The 24,112-nt window shown below is 39.0% G+C and overlaps 3 protein-coding genes across 3 annotated transcripts; 2 read left to right on the forward strand and 1 right to left on the reverse strand.

Moving 5' to 3' along the window:
• Positions 1–230: 230 nt before the first annotated feature.
• Positions 231–13,796, forward strand: LOC110159734 (liprin-alpha-3). Its single transcript, XM_055150165.1, has 32 exons — positions 231–273; positions 385–587; positions 4,042–4,143; positions 4,734–4,898; positions 5,001–5,075; positions 5,167–5,247; positions 5,433–5,561; positions 6,029–6,121; positions 6,304–6,356; positions 6,662–6,755; positions 6,941–7,075; positions 7,177–7,260; positions 7,337–7,468; positions 7,544–7,606; positions 7,820–7,899; positions 8,828–8,969; positions 9,100–9,287; positions 9,356–9,596; positions 9,681–9,763; positions 9,867–10,039; positions 10,114–10,210; positions 10,434–10,515; positions 10,616–10,816; positions 10,928–10,990; positions 11,389–11,415; positions 11,669–11,844; positions 12,116–12,213; positions 12,288–12,463; positions 12,553–12,621; positions 12,949–13,111; positions 13,196–13,264; positions 13,341–13,796. The coding sequence occupies exons 1-31, from the start codon at positions 231–233 to the stop codon at positions 13,246–13,248; spliced, it is 3,564 nt and encodes a 1,187-aa protein (XP_055006140.1). The 3' UTR covers positions 13,249–13,264; positions 13,341–13,796.
• Positions 13,797–14,491: 695 nt separating this feature from the next.
• On the forward strand, positions 14,492–16,521 carry LOC110159733 (fibroblast growth factor 21-like). Its single transcript, XM_020924341.2, has 6 exons — positions 14,492–14,656; positions 15,104–15,155; positions 15,728–15,766; positions 15,852–15,929; positions 16,014–16,117; positions 16,202–16,521. Exons 2-6 carry the CDS (start codon positions 15,125–15,127, stop codon positions 16,487–16,489), a joined length of 540 nt encoding a protein of 179 aa, XP_020780000.2. The 5' UTR covers positions 14,492–14,656; positions 15,104–15,124; the 3' UTR covers positions 16,490–16,521.
• Positions 16,522–18,307: 1,786 nt separating this feature from the next.
• On the reverse strand, positions 18,308–21,544 carry LOC110159696 (potassium voltage-gated channel subfamily A member 7-like). Its single transcript, XM_055150451.1, has 3 exons — positions 20,713–21,544; positions 20,180–20,197; positions 18,308–19,249 (listed from the first exon to the last, which is right to left on the reverse strand). Exons 1-3 carry the CDS (start codon positions 21,379–21,381, stop codon positions 18,338–18,340), a joined length of 1,599 nt encoding a protein of 532 aa, XP_055006426.1. The 5' UTR covers positions 21,382–21,544; the 3' UTR covers positions 18,308–18,337.
• Positions 21,545–24,112: the final 2,568 nt, after the last annotated feature.

A 24,112-nucleotide genomic window follows, 5' to 3' on the forward strand; every position in this document is an offset into this window, starting at 1 on the left:
TACTTATGTAACATAGGAACACACAGCTTTTCGTTCTGTAAATAAGAAAGTATAAAAGTCTCCAGGCAATAAGATTATAATGCGGACATGACCAAAGGAATGCTATTTTTGAAAAGAAGTAATGATTTATATTTTGTACTTTAGAAAAACAAGGCACGACATTTGCACGCACAATCCCAATCCTATATATTTCCTAAGTAACAAGTGAGCTCAAACGCCACGGTCTCATGATGATGTGCGAAGTGATGCCCACCATTTCTGAGGATGGGCGCAGTGGGTCAGGCGGCGGGCCCACCTCTCCGGGCGGGCCAGGGGTCGGGGCGGGTGGAGGTCCTGGGGGTGCCATGGGCGGCGGTGGGGGCTTCAGCGGCCGGGACCCCAGAGGAGGAGGAGGAGGGGGTGGGGATGAAGGAGGAAGCACGGGCAACCTGGAGTCCCTGATGGTCAACATGCTGACGGAGAGGGAGCGTCTGTTGGAGAACCTACGGGAGACGCAGGAGAGTTTAGGCACAGCTCAGCTTCGCCTCCGAGAACTGGGACACGAGAAGGAGTCTCTACAGCGGCAGCTGTCCATCGCACTGCCACAGGTATGCACTCTCTGAAGACACATGCAGCTATTTTTGTCACGGAGAAACATTCAAATGCAAAAGTTTGGCTCTGTCAGCAGTTTTCAGACCAAGAGGAGGCCGGACAGCCAGTCTAATTCCAATAGCAGCGCTACAAATTATCCTGATTATAATTTGAAAGAGTTCGCTCTAAAAGAACAGTAAATGGTAAAGCCAGACTAACTTAAATTTCACACAGTATTTCACATTCATGAACTTAAATGTAACAAAAGTTGATATAGTCTGTCATTGAGAATTATTAAAATATATGAACATTTTCTCTCTATTATCGTCAACTTGTAACTGAAAACCTTAACCATTACATATTTGTCACAGAACTGTAATCTCTCAGATGAGACATTTTACCAAAGATTGTTGCTTTTTTGACTTTCTAATATTATTTGGCCAAAAGCGGTCTGCTTTGACATTGAAGGGCTCATACTATGCTATTTTCTATTTTATGTTATAATGTTGTTTCATCATCACAAACATACCTGGATTTGTGTTTTTTTTGTTTTGTTTTTTGTTTTCATTAGCACATGTTTAACACACAAACCCTGTATATTTATTTCCTCTCTCAAAGTGAAAGCACTCTGTTAAACCTTGTGATGTCCTGTGGTAACATAGGAAGTGCTCCACTGTGTTTTTAAACACCATACACATTTATTAGTATCATTTGGACTATTTCAGCCCCGAACTAAAGGTAAAAGGTAGCTGTTAACTTCATGATATCACAAGATTGAACAGAGCATTTTAAGCTTTAAGCTGAATAAAACAAAACACAACTCCAGGTATATTTTTGAAAACATAACAGCATTTTAACAGGTCTTAAAGTTCACAAGAGTCAGTTTCACATAATATAGGACCTTTAAAATTACTGCAACTGCTGCAAGTATTGTGTTGTCTTAGTCTAAGTCTATCAGATGGTTTTGTGTTATGCTTTGATGATATGGAAGAACACCAAACACTAAACAGAATATCACTGATAGAATAGTGCTAGCTCTGTATATTTCTCTTATATGTAATCTGGGCAAAACAGCTGTTAGCATCCTGCTCCTGCTCCTGATGGTTTGGTGGCTCTTGTGAAGGGGCTTATGAGACAGTAAGCCTGAACAGTGACAGTTCATACTGAGACACAGAGTGGATGTTAAATACTTCCTGCTCCACGTCTGAAGACATTTCGTTGCTAATGTTGATCTTCTCACTAATGCAGTGAATGATCTTCTATCTCCCTTTTGCATTACGCTTTAGTAGCTGCAACAATTGGCCCATTTTCTCACTGTTTAGTTTTTTTTCTTGTTATCCAAAGTAGTGCATGACAAAAATAATGCAGTATAAAAAAGTACTTACTGAACAGCTTTGTATGAATTAAAGTTCATGAAATGACCTGGGCCTACATCAGTCAGAAGAGTCCAACTAGGAAACTGACTACTGATTTTATATCCAATATTCAATACCAGTATCGGTATTATTCATCCCTACTTATAATATTTGTATTCTTATGCTTTTTCAGAATTGTGTTTTTATCCCAAATTAACCACATGATCAGACTTGTTACAGTACAATTTGTTGTCCATAAGTTCATGAGGTCTATAGTCTACAGGGCTGGACATGGACACTAACTGTGACACAGACCCTTATCCAAAGCAGACACCAATTCCACGAGGCCAAGAGCCAATGGGCCCACTGTGTCACCATCTGTGGACAGTGATTCTAATGCTCTTTTTCCATCTTTACTTATATTTAGGCTACATATCATGTATTTTAGTGTGTCAGTTTGGTATTGTCAATAATAATCTTTAAACCTTGAGCATGGGGTTAGCAGGTCTGTCAGGGTAATTACTGTATTGATCGATCAATGCATGTAAGCTGGAAAAATATTTTTTGGGAGTCAATATTTATTATTTGTTCATTTTCTTTGCACTGCTGATAATCTTTGTTTTTTTTTTGTTTTTTTTGGCTATATGTTAAGATTTAAGTTGTTAAAGGTTGAATAAACTTCTACGACTCATTATAGATACAAACTGAGTACTAAAGTGTCTCATTCTGCTATTTATTTATTGCAGCTCATGATTTTTTAATAATATTGTAGATTTAGAGTAGGTTTCCTGCTTTAGGGTTATAAATAAGTGGTATAAATGTATTTTTAATATTATATTGTTAATTGTCTATATTTTGTTCAACAATATATCATGACAGGCCTAGGTGTTAGGATGCTGTTTTGATTTCATTGCAAATGTGTTCCTCGTGGTGATGTGAATGATGCTGAGATGCGGTGTGCTCTGTTGAACTGGGCCATTGTGTAACACTGTGATGCAATCCGTCCACAAGTGCTCACACACACAGATGAGCAGGAGGGGAAAGTGTGTCAGCGATTTACATGTTTTTTATTGTACTTTACATCATATATGCTGGGTGATTACCATCTCTGTTGTTTCATCTACCTTACCCTTTGCAATCAACAGTGGCATTTTAAGGCAGTCAGAGTGCTTCTTGTTAGGACTGATAGTAATGGACTCACAATGGGCCTGAGACTGTGTCTAAACTGGACAATGGACTCATAGGGCTCAATACTTCTGGCTATCCATCTTTAGCAAATTCTTCATGGATCTTTTTTGATTTATGGAAAAAGTTTTATCCTGGCGTTTGATTTTACCCTGGCACAGGATATTTATTGGTAAATGTTAGATTTAGCCTTCCATGTCCATCCATAGTTCCAACGTTCAAAAACAGATTTGTTTTCCATTATAGCATGCCATCATTGTTGTCACTCTTCTGTACACAATAGTATTCCTTCTGATTGTAGTTCAGAGTTGAAAACACCACAGAGTCTGTCTGGTGACTGTAACCATTGTTTACCAGGGCTTTGCAATTAGATTGAAAATGTATGCTTTCAAATCTGAATTCAGTTCCACTACCTCATCAAAAATAAATTCTAAAATCATGATTGATTTTGAAATACAGACTGACAGAGGATTGCCCATAGCCCTCTCAGTTACAAAGAGCCAGGCTGATCATTGACAACAAGATTTCAATTTGATTAAGCCCTAGTTTATAGTACACATTTGAGAGAAATTTCAATAACTGATACTATTATTTCTTAAGAGTACATCGATACGTTTGTGAACATGTTTGAAGAAAAATAATTACATTGCTAATTTAACTTTATTTTCCAATATAAAGAACATATTTTCTTGTTTGTAAAGGACATTTTATTACCAAAATTATTGCAGCCTACACTATTAACACTTCCTATGTTGTGCACTGCCTCAGGCCCATAGCGGTTAAATAAGGACCAAATATTCACTGTTAAAAAAAAACATATCAATACAAATATAAACCTTGTCAGTTTGTTTCTACTCATGAGGTAACACCCATCCCCGCAGAATGTACATTTGTTTTGTTCACACCTAAAAGCAGCATGTCTTTTCCACAGGAGTTTGCAGTTTTGACGAAGGAGTTGAACGTTTGCCGAGAGCAGCTTCTAGAGCGAGAGGAGGAGATTGCCGAGCTCAAGGCGGAGAGAAACAACACACGTGTAAGATGTTTAGGCGCCATTTTGCTTTTTTGCACGATAACAGCCTCAGTGTTGGCTTCCTCACCCGCTCTGGTTGTGTGGGTGCGACTCTCTTCTACTCTTTTGCCTCAGTGCTTTTCCTCTTAATTTAACGCTGCGCTATGTAACTTTTCTGGGTCCACTACCTGCTTGTCTCTATGGAGATATTGTTGCTTCTGTAAGATCTGTAAAGTGGCTCAAAGTAAGAATACGTGTTTTTCAAGGTATTTTTGTGCAATAAAAACACTCAAAAATGACAAATAATTTTAATGCCATACTTTGAAGCATTCCTAGCACAAGCACAGCAATAACATCTCCATGGAGACAAGTGGTAATGCCCTACCAGAAAAGTTAGTGCACCTTTAAGTTTCTGATATAATTATTTTCTCACAGTATAACAGTGCAATTTGGAGCGAAATTACAATTTTACAATTGTCACAGATATTGACACACTGAATGAAAAAGCTAACTAGTGAAATCAAATTCAGTGATTCAGGTTTGTGTTATTTTAGTATATTTTAATCTGCACTCTTCTCTATACCTTTTGTCAAAACTTTCTTCCGTATGTTTAGTTGTTGCTGGAGCACCTGGAGTGTCTGGTGTCCCGTCACGAGCGCAGTCTGAGGATGACTGTAGTGAAGCGACAGGCGCAGTCTCCAGCAGGGGTCAGCAGTGAGGTGGAAGTCCTGAAGGCCCTCAAGTCCCTGTTTGAGCACCACAAGGCCCTAGATGAAAAGGTGCTGTCATGTCTCATATAAAACAACACAAACATCAGATTCAGAGTTATCTTTTTTTCCCTCCAACTGTACTTTATTTCTGCTTTTCAATGTAATTTACAGGTCCGAGAACGGCTGCGCGTGGCCCTTGAGAGAGTGTCCATGTTAGAAGATCAACTTGCAGCATCTTCTCAAGAGGTATCATTATTATATGGGTTACTGGGCACCACTGAATTTATTTGTATATGAAGAAAGTACTCTAATTGGTGTGGTCTGTTTTGTTTTGCAGGTAATCTCTTTAAGAGACCAAATTAAAAGACGTCAACAAGGGGTGGACGGCGGGAAAGATGTAAGGGAGGGCTCCATGCATGTTGGCTCCAGTTGTTTGTGTATTGTGTTAGCGTCCACACAGTCAGTAGAGCAGTAGATGTATGGGTATCATGGCGTGTCAGTGTGCTTCTAAATATACTCACTATTCATGTGGAAGCTCAACTGATTCTAACTGATTATCTCTCTTTATCACTCGCATTTCATTGTGTGTTGTCATCACTTCAGCGCCTTCCTAATGGCCCCTCCTCCAGCCTGGAGGATGGAGAGCTGGAGCGGCAGAGAGAGGGAGAGATAGAGAGGCAGAGAGCTGAACTGTCCCAGCTCCGAGAGAGGCTAGCCCTCATGTGTCGACAGGTGAGCACCCTATTGTACCTGATATTGTACCTGATGTGAAGGCAGAAAGAGATGTGTCCTCACCACTATGGATCCCAGAAAGAGATAAAACAATAAAAAGGCCACACATGCTTTTAGTCTTTCTCTTCCCTCTGGTGGTCAGTTAGGTTACTACAGCTGTAATCACAATTAAAGTATGGCATAGGGATGGGTATGTTTGGATGTTATAAACGCTGGTAATATATTGGTTATAAACACTGATTGAGCAGTGTGAGGCCAAATACCTGAGCAAAAGAAGATAGATTATGATTTTCCTGAGACAGTGTGTGGAGTTATCTATCGCATCAGTCTTTTTGCCCTGGAACAATAGATTTACCACAGGGGCCTTTGTAATCACTCAATGTTACATCTGTGTTTACACTATGACAGCACTGACTCATACATTCTCCATCACTGCTGTCTTGTGTCCATTCGCGGCGTCCCATCAGGTTGGTGAAATAGAGGAACAGCTTGCGGCCGCCAGGAGAGAAGTGACGAAGACAGAGGAGGCCAATCAGAAGCTGCAAAGGGAAGTCAAGGAGGTCTGTCAAGCCGATCTGTCTTTATACTTCCAAAATCCAGTATTTTATAATTAGTCAGATAAAATGTATCAGCCAAATGTAGTTTTTAATTTATACAAATATTTATTACATGTAAAGTCGTGCATTTACACATATGTAGGAAAATAAATCAGTGTTTCTGTATGTATATCTGTGGTTTTCAGGCTCTATGCCAAAGAGAGGATATGGAGGAAAGAATCACAACACTAGAACGCAGGTATGCTTTCTGTTTCATAAAATTTCTAAAATTCTCCCTTTAACTTACCCAAGGCACTAAGAGAAGGGCCATATGCTTCACCTGTTGGCTGACAATGTGTGTGTAAAAGTGTTTTGACACTTAATTATACAGTCCAGACGTCATACATAAATTTCATTACCCTTTTTCATAATGAATATACAAGAGATAATAGTGAAAAAAAGGACAGACATAACTATGCAAGACACTGTCCGATCATATATTTATGGTACACTTTCATACAAATTATGTAATTGAACCACTGTCTTTTAAATGTTATTGTGCAGGTACCTCAGTGCCCAAAGGGAGGCGACTTCTCTCCATGATATTAAAGACAAGCTTGAAAATGAACTGGCCAGCAAAGAATCTCTGTACAGACAGGTAAGGGGCACTGAATTTACAGTAGTAAGTAGAAAGCAAAACTGAACTAAATAAAAATACTTTTTGCATCCTGATTCTTGAATGGAATGGCATCACAGTTTACCAATATAAATGCATTAATGATAAGCTAAAATTACTTACATGCTTAGTAATCACAAGGAATTGTTCATCATGTGAATCATCAGAGTGAAGAGAAGAACCGGCAGCTCCAGGAACGTTTGGATGAGGCCAAACAAAAGCTGCAGCAGACCCTGCAAAGGGCTGAGACCCTGCCTGAGATCGAGGCCCAGCTCGCCCAAAGAGTGGCAGCCCTCAACAAGGTACAGCCCATTCTGATCTGAGCTCAGGCATTTGGCTGTGGCCCTTGAGGTTGTCCTCAACCTATTGGAACTTAATATTCTTGTTTTATAATGTAAATTAGGCTGAAGAGCGGCATGGCAACTTTGAGGAGAGACTTCGACAAATGGAGGCCCAACTTGAGGAAAAGAACCAGGAGCTTCAGAGGGTACAATGATACAGATTAATGAAATTTTTTTTTTTTATTTGGGTTTTCCTGAGTGTTCAAGTCCATGTGTTTCCAGGCGAGGCAGAGAGAGAAGATGAATGACGAGCACAACAAGCGTCTGTCAGATACTGTGGACAAGCTCCTGTCTGAGTCTAATGAGAGACTGCAGCTGCACCTCAAAGAGAGGATGGCTGCCCTGGAGGAGAAGGTGCTTCACTCATCATTCATGCTGTGTTTGTTTGCTAAGGGGAACCGTTAACATTAATCTTTACTTTATGTACAGAATGCACTTTCAGAAGAACTGTCAAATATGAAGAAGATTCAGGATGATCTTCTTGCAAATAAGGTACTTACACTTTTTGCATTTGTTTGTATGTGAAGTCTTCTTTTAAAATCCTTGATGCTCTCTGTTTATTCTCACATTTATTGCTGTGATTTCCAACTTTGAAGGTGACAAAGCCCACGTGAAGTTTCTATTACTGTTTGTTACTAAAGAATATCCCTGTTCTGTGCATTATATAGCCAAGGCTATGTGCTGATAGCTCTGTGTGTGCTTTAGGAACAGCTCCTTGCTGAACTGGAGCGCATCCAACTGGAGCTGGACCAGCTCAGGGGCCGGCCTGGATCCTCTTATTCCAGGTTAGTGTTGAAACCCCTGCTCTATGTCCTAAATATTGTCTTTGCCAAACATTGTGAGTGATGCTGTAGAATTTTTTTTTTTTTTTTAAAGCAGACATATTATTCAAAATAGATTTTAACCATGCTATAATTGTTTCCGCTTTCAAGTTGTTTTGGGAATAAATTTTTAATCTCTTATTTTAAGGATGCCATATTGCTGTTTATGCCCATATGCCCACTGCTCTGCACTTACCTTGTTCTTGAATTTTATTTTATTAATTATTGATACACATAGAATTCGACAGTGTCACATAGTCATTTTGGTACAAAAAATATTCACTACTCTTTTATGGAAGATAATTTGTTTCATCAGATTTTGAATTTTAAATCCCGCAGAACTTTGAATTTTTGTTTGAATTATTTTTATTCTGAATTTCAGTTGATGAATTTTTAGGTATACTTTTTCAATGTGTTTATAATTTCAAAATAATAAAAAAAAACACCTTTTAAATATTCATCATAAATATTTCGAAGCCCTCAAATTCAACAGTGAAATTTCATGTGTAAACTTTGCAAGATCCAAGATGCATAAGGCATAAGGCTGACGGAAGTGATGCTGCCAATCTGCAACATCAGCCCTTTCAATGACCAATCACTCACACACGAGACATTCATACTAGTCAGTGTGGTGAAGTGTCTTGATTAAAGCTGGTGTACCTGATTTTCAAACCATGAAAGAAAGTATGTGTTTAAAGTATGCATATAAACCTAACCTGTTCCTAGCCTTACAAACCTTTTGACACATCACTAATATTCATATGACATTCATTTTTTGGCAGTTTTAGAACAAAATGTTATCAGCTATGTGTGATTAAGTTGTATTTGTATTTTGCTTTTGTGTTCTCAGGGCAGGCAGCGTGAGCTCTCTCCCTTCCACCCTTTTCCGAAGATCTCTTCCTGGCAGCTCATCTGAGTTACGGTACCCCCAGGGAGGGGGCTCCCTGCCAGCAGGCTACGGCAACTCCTCAGGTGGTGTGGTGGTCAGGAGGACACACCGGGGCCGATGGGGCAGCAGAGATGATAGTAATAAGGTAATCTCAAACAAGACAGATTTAATCTAAAATCAAACTAGTATTTTGTTATGAGTATGATAAATTGCTGTAAACTGTTTGCTTGGAGGTGGTTTCGTGAACCCATTTGGTCTGTTGATGTGTTTGTCAGTATGGTGACTGGGACAGCAGTGGAATGCCAGGATTTGAAGGTGGAGTGGAGGGAGGCTGCTCTGACGATGAAGATGACAGGGAGACACTGTTCGGCTCTGAGTTGCTATCTCCCAGTGGACAGACAGATGTCCAGACTCTGGCCATCATGCTTCAGGAGCAACTGGAGGCCATCAACAAAGAGATTAAGTGGGTTTACTTCTTTTATTTAAAGACTACTTAAAGAACATATGTTGAAGTTCTCCTCCTGCTCACAGACTGATCCAGGAGGAGAAGGAGAGCACAGAGATGAGAGCAGAGGAGATCGAGAGCCGTGTGAGCAGTGTGGCTCTAGATGCCCCTGCACTGCCCCCCTCGTCTCTGGGGGGTCGGGGCTACATCACTCCCTCAATCACCTCCTCCACCTTAGCGTCCCCCTCACCTCCTAGTTCAGGACATTCCACCCCTCGCCTGCCCCACTCTCCTGCCAGGGAGACAGAACGACAGGTCCACACCAGAGTTGCTTTATAGATTATTACATTTTTATTAAAATACTGTTCACTACTAAAATGCTATAAATTACCTTTATAGAATAGCAAAGAGGGTGAAGAATGCCGAGCTCTTGCCCTGATAGACTCCACCCCTCCACCTGTTCCCCGAGCTCTGAGACTGGACAGAATGACACACACTCATCCAGGTGCAGGTCTAGATGACCACAGAGAGTTTCGCAGGTAAATAAAAAAAGGAAACTATTAATATATGAATCAAAAATGTAATATTTATGGCAATGGCTTTGATCTTGTCTATGTGTAGCCTCTCTGCTGATGGAGCCACAACTGCTAGTCAAGATTCCCTGCACAAAGCCAGCAAAAAGAAAAGCATTAAGTCATCTATTGGACGTCTTTTTGGTAAAAAGGAAAAGGGAAGAATGGGTGCCCCTGGTCGGGAATCAGCATCACTCGGTTTGTGAATAATCATATTTCAGATTCCCAAAAAGGAAATGTTGAAATTATATTTGTCATAACATTTTTTTCAGCATCTACTCCATCTGATGACTTGGGATCAGCTGACCCCTTAGGCTTAGCTAAACTTGGGACAGGAACTGTGGAAAAAGATCGCAGAAGCAAAAAGAAGTAAAACCTTTTGTGACTATATTTTGTTTTCACATTTCTGAAATATTTACAGCTCTGTTTCTATATAACCCATCTACATTACATGAATGAACATTGCCAAAAAATACCATAGTGTTGAGCAGCTAATGTGCTCTGTGAATTTCTATTCATGAAGATGGGGTGAGATATTACAGCCTAATCTCTTAAAGTAATCTGTCAAACTTGGCTTTCCACTCTCTGTCAGACACGACCTGCTGGAGGAGGCCTGTCGTCAGGGTCTGCCTTTTGCCTCGTGGGACGGTCCCACTGTTGTTACATGGCTCGAGGTACAACCTGGCACTGCTCTAATAGGCCACATGGTTCATTTAAATAGCATTATTAGAATTGCTTTCTACTTATAACTGTACACTGCTTTCCGTTTCCTAGCTGTGGGTTGGGATGCCAGCCTGGTATGTGGCAGCATGCCGTGCCAATGTGAAAAGTGGCGCCATTATGGCTAACCTTTCCGACACAGAGATCCAGAGAGAGATTGGTATCAGCAACCCACTGCACAGACTCAAACTACGCCTGGCCATCCAGGAAATGGTGTCCCTCACCAGCCCATCTGCTCCAGCAAGCACACGCTCTGTAAGGGTCTACCTCATAAAAACAGAATAAACACAAGATCATTCACAGTGACATCATTCATACTTTTGTCTAAGTGGAATTTAACAAAACATCTGTGTACTGTCTTTGCAGTCTACAAGTAATATTTGGATGACACATGCTGAGATGGAGTCTCTCGCTGCTGCCACCAAACCAGTAAGACTCAAATGTGGTATAAATATCTTTTTATTGGGGTAAAATGTTAGTGGGGGATAGTATGTTTTTTTTTAGCTCAATTATTTTTATTATTTCAGAGTGAGATTTCACTCGATCCTGCCATTTGATTAAGTTTTTGTCTTTGTCTGTGTCTCTGATTAGGCGTGTTTGGCTACACCTTTCCCTTGCTATTCCCCCAGTTTCTGTTTTGATGTAGTGTTTCTCCGTCTCATTCTCACTCAACTAACAAGACTTTTCCTTCTGCTTTCCTTGCTCTTTACATTGTACCACCCTGACCCCCCTTTGCCACCACAACACTGCCCTCCTGGCGACCCTTGCTTCTCTTTGCGACTCTTTGTCCCCTTTCTCTCGCTCTTCCTTTCCGCCACGGCCACCAGGAGCAGAAGGAGTTCAGCTGGGATCAGGTTAGTTCACACCACATGACTGGACCTATATTACGTGTGTTTTCTGGGGCCACTGTTCCTCTCTTAAACAAATATTTATAAAGAGCTAAGTGTCACATGCTTCAGACATGAGGTTTCTTTCATCTCCGACTAGAATAAGTGCATGAGTCACCAAATAACAGGAACCATCCGCAAGGGAATTTGGGAGCGGGAAAGAGAGGCCATTCAAACTATCATCATTTTCTCCTGTGCTCCTGCGCTTTGTCCCTGTCAGATCCTGGCCTATGGAGACATGAACCATGAATGGGTTGGAAATGAATGGCTGCCCAGTCTGGGTCTTCCACAGTATCGCTCCTATTTCATGGAATCTTTAGTGGATGCTCGCATGCTCGATCACCTCACAAAGAAAGAACTGAGGGGACAACTCAAAATGGTGGACAGTTTTCACAGGTAAGGATCAAACAAATTGATATTATCGCCAAAGAGTCATTCAAGTCACCAGTGACTAGATCTAAACCAAGTGTATAACAGGATTGCACTAAGCCTACAGTAGGGCTAAAATTCATAAACAAAGCATTAATCTATAAAGATGTATCACATTTTGTTTTAAATTACACTTTGGGGCCAAATTCTGAATCAGGTGCTCAACATGTTTGGCCCCAATGTGTTGTGTATGTACCATATTTTAAGATTTCAGTTTTCACTTTGTTCTCATGTTCAGGGTCAGTCTCCACTATGGCATCATGTGTTTGAAACGCCTGAATTATGACAGAAAGGAGCTGGAGAGAAGGCGAGACGAGAGCCAGCATCAGAATCAAGGTTTACAATTTTGACCAATAGGTATGTTTATGGTACATTCCTGTTTTTGTTGTAACTTTTGTGTTCATTCTCAGATGTGATGGTGTGGTCCAATGAGCGAGTGATGTGCTGGGTTCAGTCTATTGGTCTAAAAGAGTTTGCGGACAACCTGTTGGAGAGTGGGGTCCATGGGGCCCTGCTGGCACTGGATGACACGTTTGACTACACTGATTTGGCACTTTTACTGCAGATACCAAATCAAAATACACAGGTATGTTAACAATATTGAATATACAACCATCATAACAAATAGCACCATAAATAACATACAACATACATACACTTTTATACTTCTTTCAGGCAAGGCAACTCCTTGAGAAAGAGTACAATGCTCTCATCTCCATGGGAACTGAGCGGCGGCCAGATGAGGTACAACAATATGGAAACAAATATATACTCAAACACATGTACAAATGGGATTTTATGTCTTCATGGAGCAGTTATTTGATTATTTGTTCAATTGTCGTAGCAACATTAGGGTCTTGTCTGTAGAGACTTGGTGGCACTATCATTTGCCATTACTAAGAAGCCAACTGGTTCAGCTGTGTTTACACTGGACTAACTACTTAGTTGCAGGCAATACAAGATTTAAAGTGCAACACTGTCACAACATTGTCTTTACTTTGTCAAATAGTACTAATTACTATAAACCCCCATTATTATACAACAGCTGGTATTATGTGATTGTCCCTGCAGGATGGCACAAAAACATTCACGCGCTCTCCGTCATGGAGGAAGATGTTCCGAGAGAAGGACCTTCGCGGGGTGACTGCAGATTCCGCTGAGACATTACCTGCCAACTTCCGTGCCTCGGCCATAGCTACTCCATCAGTCACTCTGAGGAAAGTGCAGAGTGAAGGTGAGCCCGCCACCAACAACAGTACTGTAAATCCAATTCAGGCCCAAGTACCATCCTTTTAATGTATATATTTCTTTCTAACAGCCAATTCTGGTCAAAGAGCAGAGTCGGGGTCTGTCAGAACATATTCATGTTAAAAGATAAGCACAGCAGGTGAGCAGCCCTTTCCAACATTTTACATATATCATCACCACACATTTTCACAGTCCTCTTATACTTCTTGCTCTAGAATCCCATTCCCAACAAAATCCAAGGTGAAAAAATATTTTGAAGAAAAAATAACCTTAAGAATCAAAATAAAAATGAACTCTAGAAGAAGATGACCAACCTCATTCGAGCCAAGTCTCGAAGAATCAAAGACACTGAGTGAACGACTTGTGTATAGATGAGAAAAGAGTGAATGCTTATCCATCTGTTTCTCTCCATTTGACCCATAGTTGTGGCATGACACTGTTTGACTCTGTAGAAAGTGGACTGTAGAAAGTGACCATCGCCTATTGTGATTTAATTTTCTATTTTTGAGTGTGAGGTGGCAGTATTGACACAATGAATTTATAGTTTTTTATAAATGGAGAAATGCATTCCTGTTGAGAAGAGGAAAAGGGTAATGTGGCACACATCCTTTCAGGTGAACTTGTTTTTGACGAAAAAGAACATACTTCTTGAAACATCTTATACTATACAGTCGGGGAAGGAGTGGTTTACACGGACGAAAGTGCACATGGGGAGGGGTGGGGATTGTATGTTCTTAAGCCATAACAGAAAGAGATGCACAAATGTGAATAGGACAGACAATGAGACCAGTAGCAAGTGCTTTATATGAAAATTCAAAGTGATAAAAAGACTCAAGCATCTGTGTTAATATGCATGCCAAAATGAACATTTTAGACAAAACATCATGATATCAATCATCCTATGATGTAAAAGCTTGAGTAAGGACTTTGTAAAATGTCTGTATTTTATTTTTATCATTTTTCTATTGTATGTATGTACAGTATGTATGTGTGTGTATTAAAACAGTATGTTCATTTCATACTTAGTTTTAAGACTGTAATTTCATTTTAGATTAAAAAATGAAATATGTTTTAAAATATGAACATTTGAGATATGCTACTTGTATGTGTAAATTTTGAAAAGAAATGGTGTTGATTTAAATTAATATTATTGGAGAGTAGTGGTGATAAATGAATATTATATGACAACTATAATGATAATGATTGTAAAGCTGTAATTAAAACATACTGTAAAAAGTGTCACGGGTTTTTAATTATTCAAATAGAAAAGAAATGGTTTGCGTATATATTGACAGGAAGTGACGTTTCGTTTGGCGTTCCCAAAGTAGGAGAGTCTCCACCATGCAGCTCTAGGAGCTCTACACACACACGCACGCACTAAGTTAAACTTTTGTGGAAAAAAGTTAGCATGAATGTTTAAAACTTACATCAATGGAGCAACCAATGGCATACAAAGGGATGATTTTATATGCTTTTGCAGAAAAAAGGCATTCCTTCTTACTTGGGTCTTCATTCTTGCTCTTCTCAACAGGTAGGAAGCTTTGCTTTTACTAATTAAATTACATTTTAGAGATAAGTTAAGGTTAGGTTACTTAAAATATGCAATCCAGCCAAATTAACTCAATTTAATAAAAATATCAAACTTGGAGATGGAAAGGAGAAAGTGTTCAGTTTAATAGTTATATATATAGGCCTATATAAACTTCCAATCCAAAGCATTGTAAATAATAAATGTGTTTGAGTTTTGACTATTTAAAAGTTCATTTGGCTAACATACGGGTGGATGACAATACAGTCTGAAATGAAAGAACACACAGCATTGGCTAATGTGTGAGTTTTTAAAGGGGTTCCTTTGGTAATTCCACAGCTGCTCTCTGATAAACAGTTTCTCCGGCTTCTACTTCCACATTCACCAAGTCCCATTGTAATTGTTTATATTCACAATTGTTTTATTTATTTAAATGGTGACGCGGCAAAGAATGCTGGTGTTTTAAGATGAATGGAGGAGTTCAGAAGACACATGGATTACCGTAAGTATCTACAGTTTCATATAACTGGAAATATAACAGTTGATATTATTGACTAGTTTGTTTTTAGATTAAATGTATAATTAGTAATATCTAATAAAGATTATTTTTAGTTTTTCTTAAAATGCACATAGCAGTAGTCTGAATATCAAGCAGTGGCTATTAGTACTGTCTTAAGGTATGACAGGTGTCCCACCAAATGCTACTGAACCTTTTAAGGATCTCTTGAACCGGATAAAATCCATACATGGCGTGCGGAAAAAGTTATAAATCTTGGTTCATTTATGCACAAGTCTGACTCATGTGGGAGGAGGGCCCCTGAGTCCTTTATAAGGACCAGGACCTTAGTTCATGCTAAAGATTTTACAACACTTGAGCTTCTTTTTTACGGTTTAATTGAAACTAACCAATGTATTTATTTTCATATGATTATTTATTTATTATTATTATTGTTTTTATAATCTGCAATTTCCAAATGTTTTTTGATAAACGATACCCACTGATTGTTTTATTCCTATTTTTTTTATTGCCATGTAATCTGTCATTTTATATTCCTGACTCAAACCCACTTTTAGCCTTTGGTAACCAGGTGAGAGAAAGACATCTTTACACAGGTAAGTGTATTTTAAAATGGCATATTTACATGATCTTTTATCATCGGAAAGAAAGACATTTAGTTGTTCTCTTTGTCAATCTTAGACAATCACAGAAGAGGAATGTATCTCCAAATAACACTGGATGGACAAGTATCAGGGAGTGACAGCCAAACTCAATACAGTAAGCACACAAAACAAGACATCAGATTTTCTGACTTTCAGATATCTCATAAACTTAAATTGTTACAACTATCCTTTTTTGCAGGTGTGTTAGAGCTTAAATCTGTTCAAACTGGAGAGGTGGTCATCATAGGACGCAAGTCGTCTCTCTTTCTATGTGTTGACGGCAGAGGACGTCTTAGAGGCCAGGTAAACAGAGAACCTTCTGTAGACAGTGCTCATGCTGAGTTAGATTCTGTTTAAGTTTTTACATTTGACATCATTCTTCCCCAGAGCCATTACACTGAAGCAGATTGCACCTTCAGGGAACTCCTTCTGGCTGATGGATACACACGCTTTATTTGTTCCCATTATGGACTTCCTGTTTCTTTGGCCCCAAAACATTCCCAGGATCGACATGTGGTCTCCTTCACAAGATTTCTGCCTCTTAGAAACACTCTGTCTGAGGTGGCTGCCACTGCAGAAGGAATCGGCAGACAACCTTATGTAAACCTGGACTCTCATGACCCATTTGGAATGGAAACTGCTGTGGTTAGTCCACAAATATTTATTAAGAAATAGTCTACTGCTTTAATATTTATATTATTGTACAATCTCACAGACATATTTATTGAATAAGTTTATTTAATTGTTTGTTTAATTTGTAGCATGTGACATGTTTGCACATTTTGTTATATAATAATTATTATTATTATTATTTATTATTTATTTTTTAATTTATGATTTTTCAATGTGAGATTTATTACAAGTAGTTGTTAGTTTGTCTGAGCTGGAATTCTCAGTGAGTATGATGTAGTTGTATGTAACTAGAGTGCTGCTCCCTAGTGGTCAATTAGGGAAACATCAAGCTTAAAAATGAATAAACTGTCACATGAGAGACCAAATTAATGTTCTTTTTTATTGTATTATAATATATAATAATATTTGAAGAAAATTTGTAAGGCTACTGCAATAACACAAGTTTACTTTACACTTATAAGACAGGTTTAAGTATAATTTTTTTTTTATATATATATATTACTAACTGAACAATTGGGAAATGGAAAAGTTTGCAACTTTTTTTGGCTTTTGGCTTCAGAATTCCTGCCTTAACTTAAATATTGATAAAACAATTTTTTTTTTTTTGTGTGTTTTTTTGTTTGCTTGTTTGTTTTGTTTTTAAGTGTAAATGCCCACAGGCTTTTGCAATTTTAGTAAATTGATAAAACATCAGCAATAGATTAATTTAAATATTTTGGTCTATTACTTGTCTTAAAACTACAAAACGAAAGTCACATTAAAAAACATTTACAAAACTGAGGCCTAAAATACATATTTTCATGCCTTTAATGACAACAACCAGTTAGTCATTCTCTTACAGATCCTATAGGCCTCTGCTCACCCTTCCACATGAGATCATATCATGTACAAATTATGCATTGTTTACATGTATAACCAAACAATGGCTTTTAACTACACTAACCTGTACACAAATAATAACATGTCTTGAATGAATGCAGCGACATGAGGTGTAAATGGGATTATAATGGGACTATAGTTGTATGAATGACTGCATTAATATACATTGTATTGTATTTGCATTTACGTCATTTATGACATCAACCTGTCCAGGGACTGAAGGTGCAAATTAGCAATCTTGCTATAACCTGGCACAAACATATTACCTCTTAGCAAAGGTCATGTTTTCTTTTTTTATGTGCCTTGAACCTGATAAATAAACAAATAAAAAAAGAAAAACTACTACTATAATAACTAGAAAACAATGCCATATAATATGATACACTGAAATAATGCCTTGTCTTGCATAACTTCATGATAAACATGTTCTGTGTACATTACAATGTACAGACATCTCCCAAAATTAATAAAATATAATCTTTATTAGAAACATTCATCTGATTTTTAACAGAAAAGCACACAATCACATCTCTCAAAAAAAAAAAAGGAGAAAAAAAAGAAAGAAACTGTCAGTATGTACTTTTAAACTGTGAAAAGCATTTGTTACTTGAGGTAATATTAGCCAGTACTAGACTCTACAAGGTACAAGTAATGGCTGGTTGATCTGTATTCAGAGAAGGACAAAATGTACAGATAAATTACAAATACAGTGATATTGAAAGTAAATGAGAAAGCATTTGAGCATTGTGTATTTTGTTCATATTGTATAGTACTTCAATTTTCAAACATGGGTATTTAGAACTAGAGACACATTTTATTCTGTTCCCCACATTAAGACATCAGAGTTTGAAACACTGAACATAAAAACAAGCAATAATATCACAGCATTCATAACACAACCCTGAGAATGTAAAACCTGTCCGCTGACATATTACCAGCTGCTAAAATAATGTTTTTCAGCTCAGTCTTAAAATATCACATATGGCTCTCCATACAAACTGCATGCCTTCTTTACACTTGAGTTACCAGTGGTTCTCTCATACATGCGTTTCCTTCTTTATACTCCATACCATGAGCTGGACATGGTCCGTCCAGCAGAGTCCTATTTACTGGGGTGTATCTGCCCTCAATGGCATAGTATTCCGCCTCTGGGTCCTGCACCTCTTCCTCCTTTTGTTCCTCTTCATCTTCCTCTTCTTCATCTTCCCACAGTGATGTCTTGACATGGTTGTATTCTGTTTGATCTTCACATTCAGTCTCACGGTGGTAAAAATAACTGAAGTTGGACACTATGACAGGCACAGGCAGTGAAATGGTCAGCACGCCGGCAATGGCGCACATAGAGCCCACCATTTTTCCCCAAACAGTCTCTGGACACATGTCACCATATCCCACTGTGGTCATGGTAACCACAGCCCACCAGAAAGCATGTGGTATGCTGATAAAAGCTGTGTTTTTGTGGTCAGCTTCAGCAAAGTATATTGCACTGGAAAAGAGGATGACTCCAATAAAGAGGAAAAATATGAGCAGACCTAATTCACGCATGCTGGCTCGGAGGGTTTGACCCAGAATCTGCAGCCCTTTGGAGTGACGAGACAGCTTAAAGATCCTGAAGACTCGCACCAGCCGAATGACCCTTATGATGGCCAAGGAAGTGGCCGGAGTAGCGTCATTGTCCTTGGCCAACTCAGTGCCCAAAGTAACAAAGTATGGCAGGATGGCACTGAAATCTATAATATTCATGACATCCTTGAAGAAGTATGTCTTACTAGGACAGCAAGCAAATCGCATTAAGAGCTCAAAGGAGAACCAACATATACACATTGTCTCCACTAAAAAAAAGGGATCCTGGAAGACACTCTGTGGCAATGGCATGTTCTCTGAGACATTCTTGGGAAGGGAGTGATATTTGTACAAATATTCCTAAGAGAAGAAAAGAAGGGAAGGGTTAACAAAAGTATTTTTTCTACCTACTTAGTTAGTCCGGTTTTCTATCAAACAAATCGTAATGTATTCAACATGTTCTTATGACCCAAATTGAAATGTGTGTAAAAACATACATTTGAAGGTTATATGTTAAGTCACAAGCCATTTGACTCATCTACATAGCAGCACTGATCTTCTATACCCCATCCTCCACCACATTGAGCTTCACTTTTGGTGTAGCATCATAAAAGTGTCAGCTCTACATTTCAGTCATAGTCGATCCAATCTCTCTTTTCGTCCACCTGTCTCTCCACCTGCCATGTGAGGTTGCAGCCTCGAGCTGCAGAACGTACTGTAGCCCTGTACTGTGGTTTATAATGTCAACTGTCACTGTCAAATGGATTAGTTAAATCTATTATGGGAGCAATGCATTATCTTAAGTTTTATAGTACTTTAAATTAACCTCTGCTCATGGCTTTCAGTAGCAGGTCAGTCAAAGTGTTGATTACTAATGGTGTATGTGTATTTGTTGATCTCCACCAAGGTCTCTCCTAAGACTATATTTACCCTGTGAGATCTTCCAAGGGAAACATGAGAGTGTCTCTGAGCATCTATGTCCACCTTCATTGCTATCCCATATGCTGAGCACTGGCAGCAGTAAAACAGTCACTATGCTTTGGTGGGTAGTCCACAGACTCAGATACATGTTACAGTAGTTTCCTGGCAGTGCTCTTGTGCAAAGGCAGAGCAGCCTGGGAGGAATGTGTTAACATGACCCAATGTATGCAGCTGATTCTGAGAGACCTTTTAGTGTCCACTTCTAAGCCTATGAAAGGCGTTGGCGCAACTCTTACCATATGTTTGGTCACTTGTTTGACCTTTTCTTACCTCACCATGCCACCTTAGTTTGTTTTCCTTCTCTTCTACCATTTGTATTCCACTCCCCTACAACTCCCAGTACCCATAAGCACCTCATGAATCCATGTGTATCAGATTTAACAGTTGACTAAAATAATCACAGCATTACTTTCTCTCACAGTGTGGCTGGCTTGCAAACTTATTGGTCAATAGGTCTTGTCTCAGAGGTTTCCCCTTTAGCACACTGTACTCACCGTCAGTGTTTACATAAACACCCACTGTCCTGGAGACATCTGACCCAACCATTGCTTGCATCCCTTTAAGTGAATTATAACCCAAGAGTTGTCATGTTTGGATGCTATCGATAGCAAAGCCTACACTGCTTGCTTCATGTTAGTAATGGCACCAGCCTTTTTTCTAAGGGCAAAACATGTAGATTATTTTCATTTCCACTATCAATGGCTACATTTTTGGAACGCAGATTTTTACTGTCCCCTATATTTTAACTGGATTATTTGTTTCAACAGCCTTTTTCAGTAAAGTATTTATTCTTTACTGTATGTGACGTTTACCATAAGTAATATATGACTTGCCTCTCGTGCTTCTTTGTCCAACCTGAACTCTGGGAGGGTCTCCAGGCAGAAGATGAGGATGGATACCACAATAACCATCACACTGATAATGGCTATGATGCGTGCTCCTGATGACGACTCTGGATGCTCAAACAGCATCCACAATCTCCTCTGGATTTCATTGCTTGGCAGAGGCCTCTCCTCTTCTTTTGGAAAACCCTCATCTTCTTTGAATCGGTCTATGACATCCTCCCCCAGCTCATAAAACAGTAGCTCATCCATGAAGATGTCCAGAGGTATGTTGGTGGGCCTACGAAGCCTCCCACCAGACTGGTAAAAGTACAGAATAGCATCAAAGCAGGCCCGATTTCGGTCCAAGAAGAGTTCATTTCGTAGAGGGTCAAAATATCGTGACCTCCGTCTGGGATCACCAAGCATAGAGTCAGGGAATTGGGCTAATGTACGAAGCTGAGTCTCATAGCGCATCCCTGAGACATTGATGGCAAGTCTTTCACTTAGTGCCCACCCACTCCTCCACAATGTTCCAGATCTCCTACCGTCCTTTCTTCTCTCTTTGTCATTTTCTTGGAGCTCAATTACTCCCTTTTCTTCACAGTTGAGCTGCTCTTTCAGCTGTTTGTCTTTCTCTCCATCACAGTCCTTCCATCCCCCTCCTCTTTCATCATCACTGCTTTCCATCACTGTTGGCACCAAATGCTACCCAACAGTAATTCAATTTTTTTGGCCACAGTAATTTCAAGATGGACTTAAATCCGTACCTGAAATGACAGTTGTTTGTTAGTGATTTAAACTACTGTACGTAATAAATACACTGAAGTGTATCTAAACACCAAACCAATAAACCCCATTTTTTATTTGCTGTTGCTGTCAAACCATGTGTCTTATCTATGAGTAAGACGTGCACCAGTTGTGATAAAAATATAGAGTAGATTCACAGATGTGCCTATTTACTCACTTTGAAAAAGTTGTTGACAGAGCACAAGGACGGGTTGAGAAATTACATTGTTTGTGTCTCGTAGCACCTCGGGTTGCTTGGCTGTCTATCTGTCATCTTGCCCCTCACTTGTGATTTTCCGGTTGTCCAAACTGAGGCACACTCTTCCTTTGCCAATTGGGTGAAAGTCCCCGAAAGCTGCGTACTAAATTTGCGACCAGTTGTTTTCTCAAGGAACATACAGAGGCTTGTTCGTTCACTTGCTGCCTCACATTGGCTGTCTTGAATTTTTTTTTGGGAATGCTGTCCTGTTGAAATTTAATCTCAGCTGGACCCCAAGCGCAAACCCCTCCCGGTCCTTTCCCCTCCACTTCTATAGGGCGAGACAACCTTCAGCCTCCCTCTCAAATGTCACCTTTGCCTGGCACTGGTGTTACCCTCTCTAATAAGTCTGGAGCTTTGGCATATGGCTGAAGCATCACTGTTCACTTCATTCAGATTAGAATCAGATAAAGAGAGATCAAGGAGATGATTTGTCACATTTGTGCTGCCTGCATGGCAACCAAAACAAATGTGTAAATATTGATATTTGTTTTTGTTTTCTGTTTTACTCAAAACTTAGTAGTACTGGTACTATCAGACTGACCAAAAAAGGAAATACATTTTAAAATTTTAGATCGCATTCAGAACATGCAGATTATGTGTAAACTGAAGAAGTAGTTTCAAATTGTACTGTGCTACAGCCTTCCTGGTCTATTATAACAATGGTAAATGGTTACATTGATATCCCCTTTGGTCCTGAAAGGTCACGTAAAGCTACATCAAAACAACCCAGGAACCAAATGTGCTACATTTGATGGCTCAAAGCCAAAGTCCCAGTCTTTCCAATGCCCCTAACTGATTCCAAATGATAAATATAGCACTTATACATTATATGAAAAATAAAACAAAACTAATGTACATTCATCCTGTTACACTGATCAATAAAAATATTTTTTCCTATATATAGTATATATTGATATTTAAATTTAATTTAGATTATTGATTAGATCAGCTGTTCCCTTAGTTTGAACATGCACAGTCATTACTGTGTACCACCACCAGGGGGAGTGGATGTTTTGACACACTGCAGATAAACTGACAAGAGGGCTCAGCCGACATTTCCATAGCGGCTCTCACAACTATCTCATCTGCACCGCTCCAATTATCAATTCAGCACGCCAAGACAACGCAGTTTACTGTACGTCAGCCCAACAACTTTAGGGCCATATTCATATTATGGTCAGATGAGACAGAGAGAACATTCAGCCGCAGTATTTATTGGACCAATCTTTCAGTCCAGTGTATAAATCAGCCACGTGATACCTATACAAATGCAGTTATATGATGAGCATGATGCATCGTACAGCACATGTAGCTATAGGTGATTGTGGTGGTGTGATAGGGCTCTAAATCTCTTAAGCAGCTATGTGCAGTAATCATGAGATGTGACTCCCTGGAGATGGCAGCCTGTTTCATTACCATGTTGAACACCTCGAGATTGTTGGCAGCCATAAGTCGAGGAATATGAATCATCACCTCATATTATATTACTATTCCTCTCTCTGACTCTCTGCTGTACTGTGAGAGCAGCTCCAGCTAATTTGCAAATATTGTGAGAACTGATTATGCCTCTCAGATAATGTTCATCAACCACTGCACTCTGCAAATGTGCAACCTTCTCGTCTTGCATGGTGGAGTCATACTGTTTTCCCACAGATAACTGAATGATGTTATGAATTACTCCCAAGACGCAAATAAAGTGAACTTGAGGCCTAAATATACTGCAGGTCTAATTACTGGTCTGGGTTAGATCATTTGATATCATGCAAAATTTGATTGTCCTACTACATGTACTGGAGAATTACAAGGGATCACATTTAATTGTTAATGGTACACTAAATTAGGCCTGTCACTATAAAATCTTATTATGTACAATATCGCTACAGAGATAAATGATAATATTGAAAGTACTTTATGCTGCTGGTATAATAACAATAATGCAAGATATTCCTCCTAAAACATTTTGAAATAAACAGTATCTTTAAAAAGGCCTGAGTTAATAAATACTAGAATGATCCAGTAATCAGCCATAGTAGTCACTTTTTCAACCCTCTGCAGTTCAAATATTTCATATTGTAACTAAAATAACAAAAATCTCTCCATTACCGCTAAGAAAATGCACACATGATAAATACTGATCCCCAAAATCTATTGTCTCATCATATATTTCATATCTTGAATGATAAGTCGATATAGTAATAATGGTGCCAAGCCTACAATGAATATTTAACCAACTTTCTTTTTTGATGGGTTGCCTTTTTCAGTGTGACAGATCTGTATGGGAACATACAGTGAGTTTCTGGTTTCACAAATATCATATTGCAGTCACTTGATATTGAGCAGTATGGGGAAAATGTGAACTCATTATTCTCA

This window comes from Boleophthalmus pectinirostris, unplaced genomic scaffold (assembly GCF_026225935.1).
Source record: "Boleophthalmus pectinirostris isolate CB_2022bp ecotype Guang Dong unplaced genomic scaffold, ASM2622593v1 HiC_scaffold_14, whole genome shotgun sequence".
Lineage (NCBI taxonomy): Eukaryota > Metazoa > Chordata > Actinopteri > Gobiiformes > Gobiidae > Boleophthalmus > Boleophthalmus pectinirostris.

Coding starts and splice junctions, on each gene's coding strand:
- LOC110159734 (XM_055150165.1), top strand. CDS start 231: ATGATGTGCGAAGTGATGCCCACCATTTCTGAGGATGGGCGCA. Junction 7,900..8,827: donor CCTGGATCCTCTTATTCCAG/GTTAGTGTTGAA, acceptor CCTTTTCCGAAG/ATCTCTTCCTGGCAGCTCAT. Junction 10,991..11,388: donor TCGCTGCTGCCACCAAACCA/GTAAGACTCAAA, acceptor CACGGCCACCAG/GAGCAGAAGGAGTTCAGCTG.
- LOC110159696 (XM_055150451.1), bottom strand. CDS start 21,381: ATGGAAAGCAGTGATGATGAAAGAGGAGGGGGATGGAAGGACTGTGAT.
- LOC110159733 (XM_020924341.2), top strand. CDS start 15,125: ATGGAGGAGTTCAGAAGACACATGGATTACC. Junction 15,156..15,727: donor CAGAAGACACATGGATTACC/GTAAGTATCTAC, acceptor ACCCACTTTTAG/CCTTTGGTAACCAGGTGAGA. Junction 15,767..15,851: donor AGAAAGACATCTTTACACAG/GTAAGTGTATTT, acceptor TGTCAATCTTAG/ACAATCACAGAAGAGGAATG.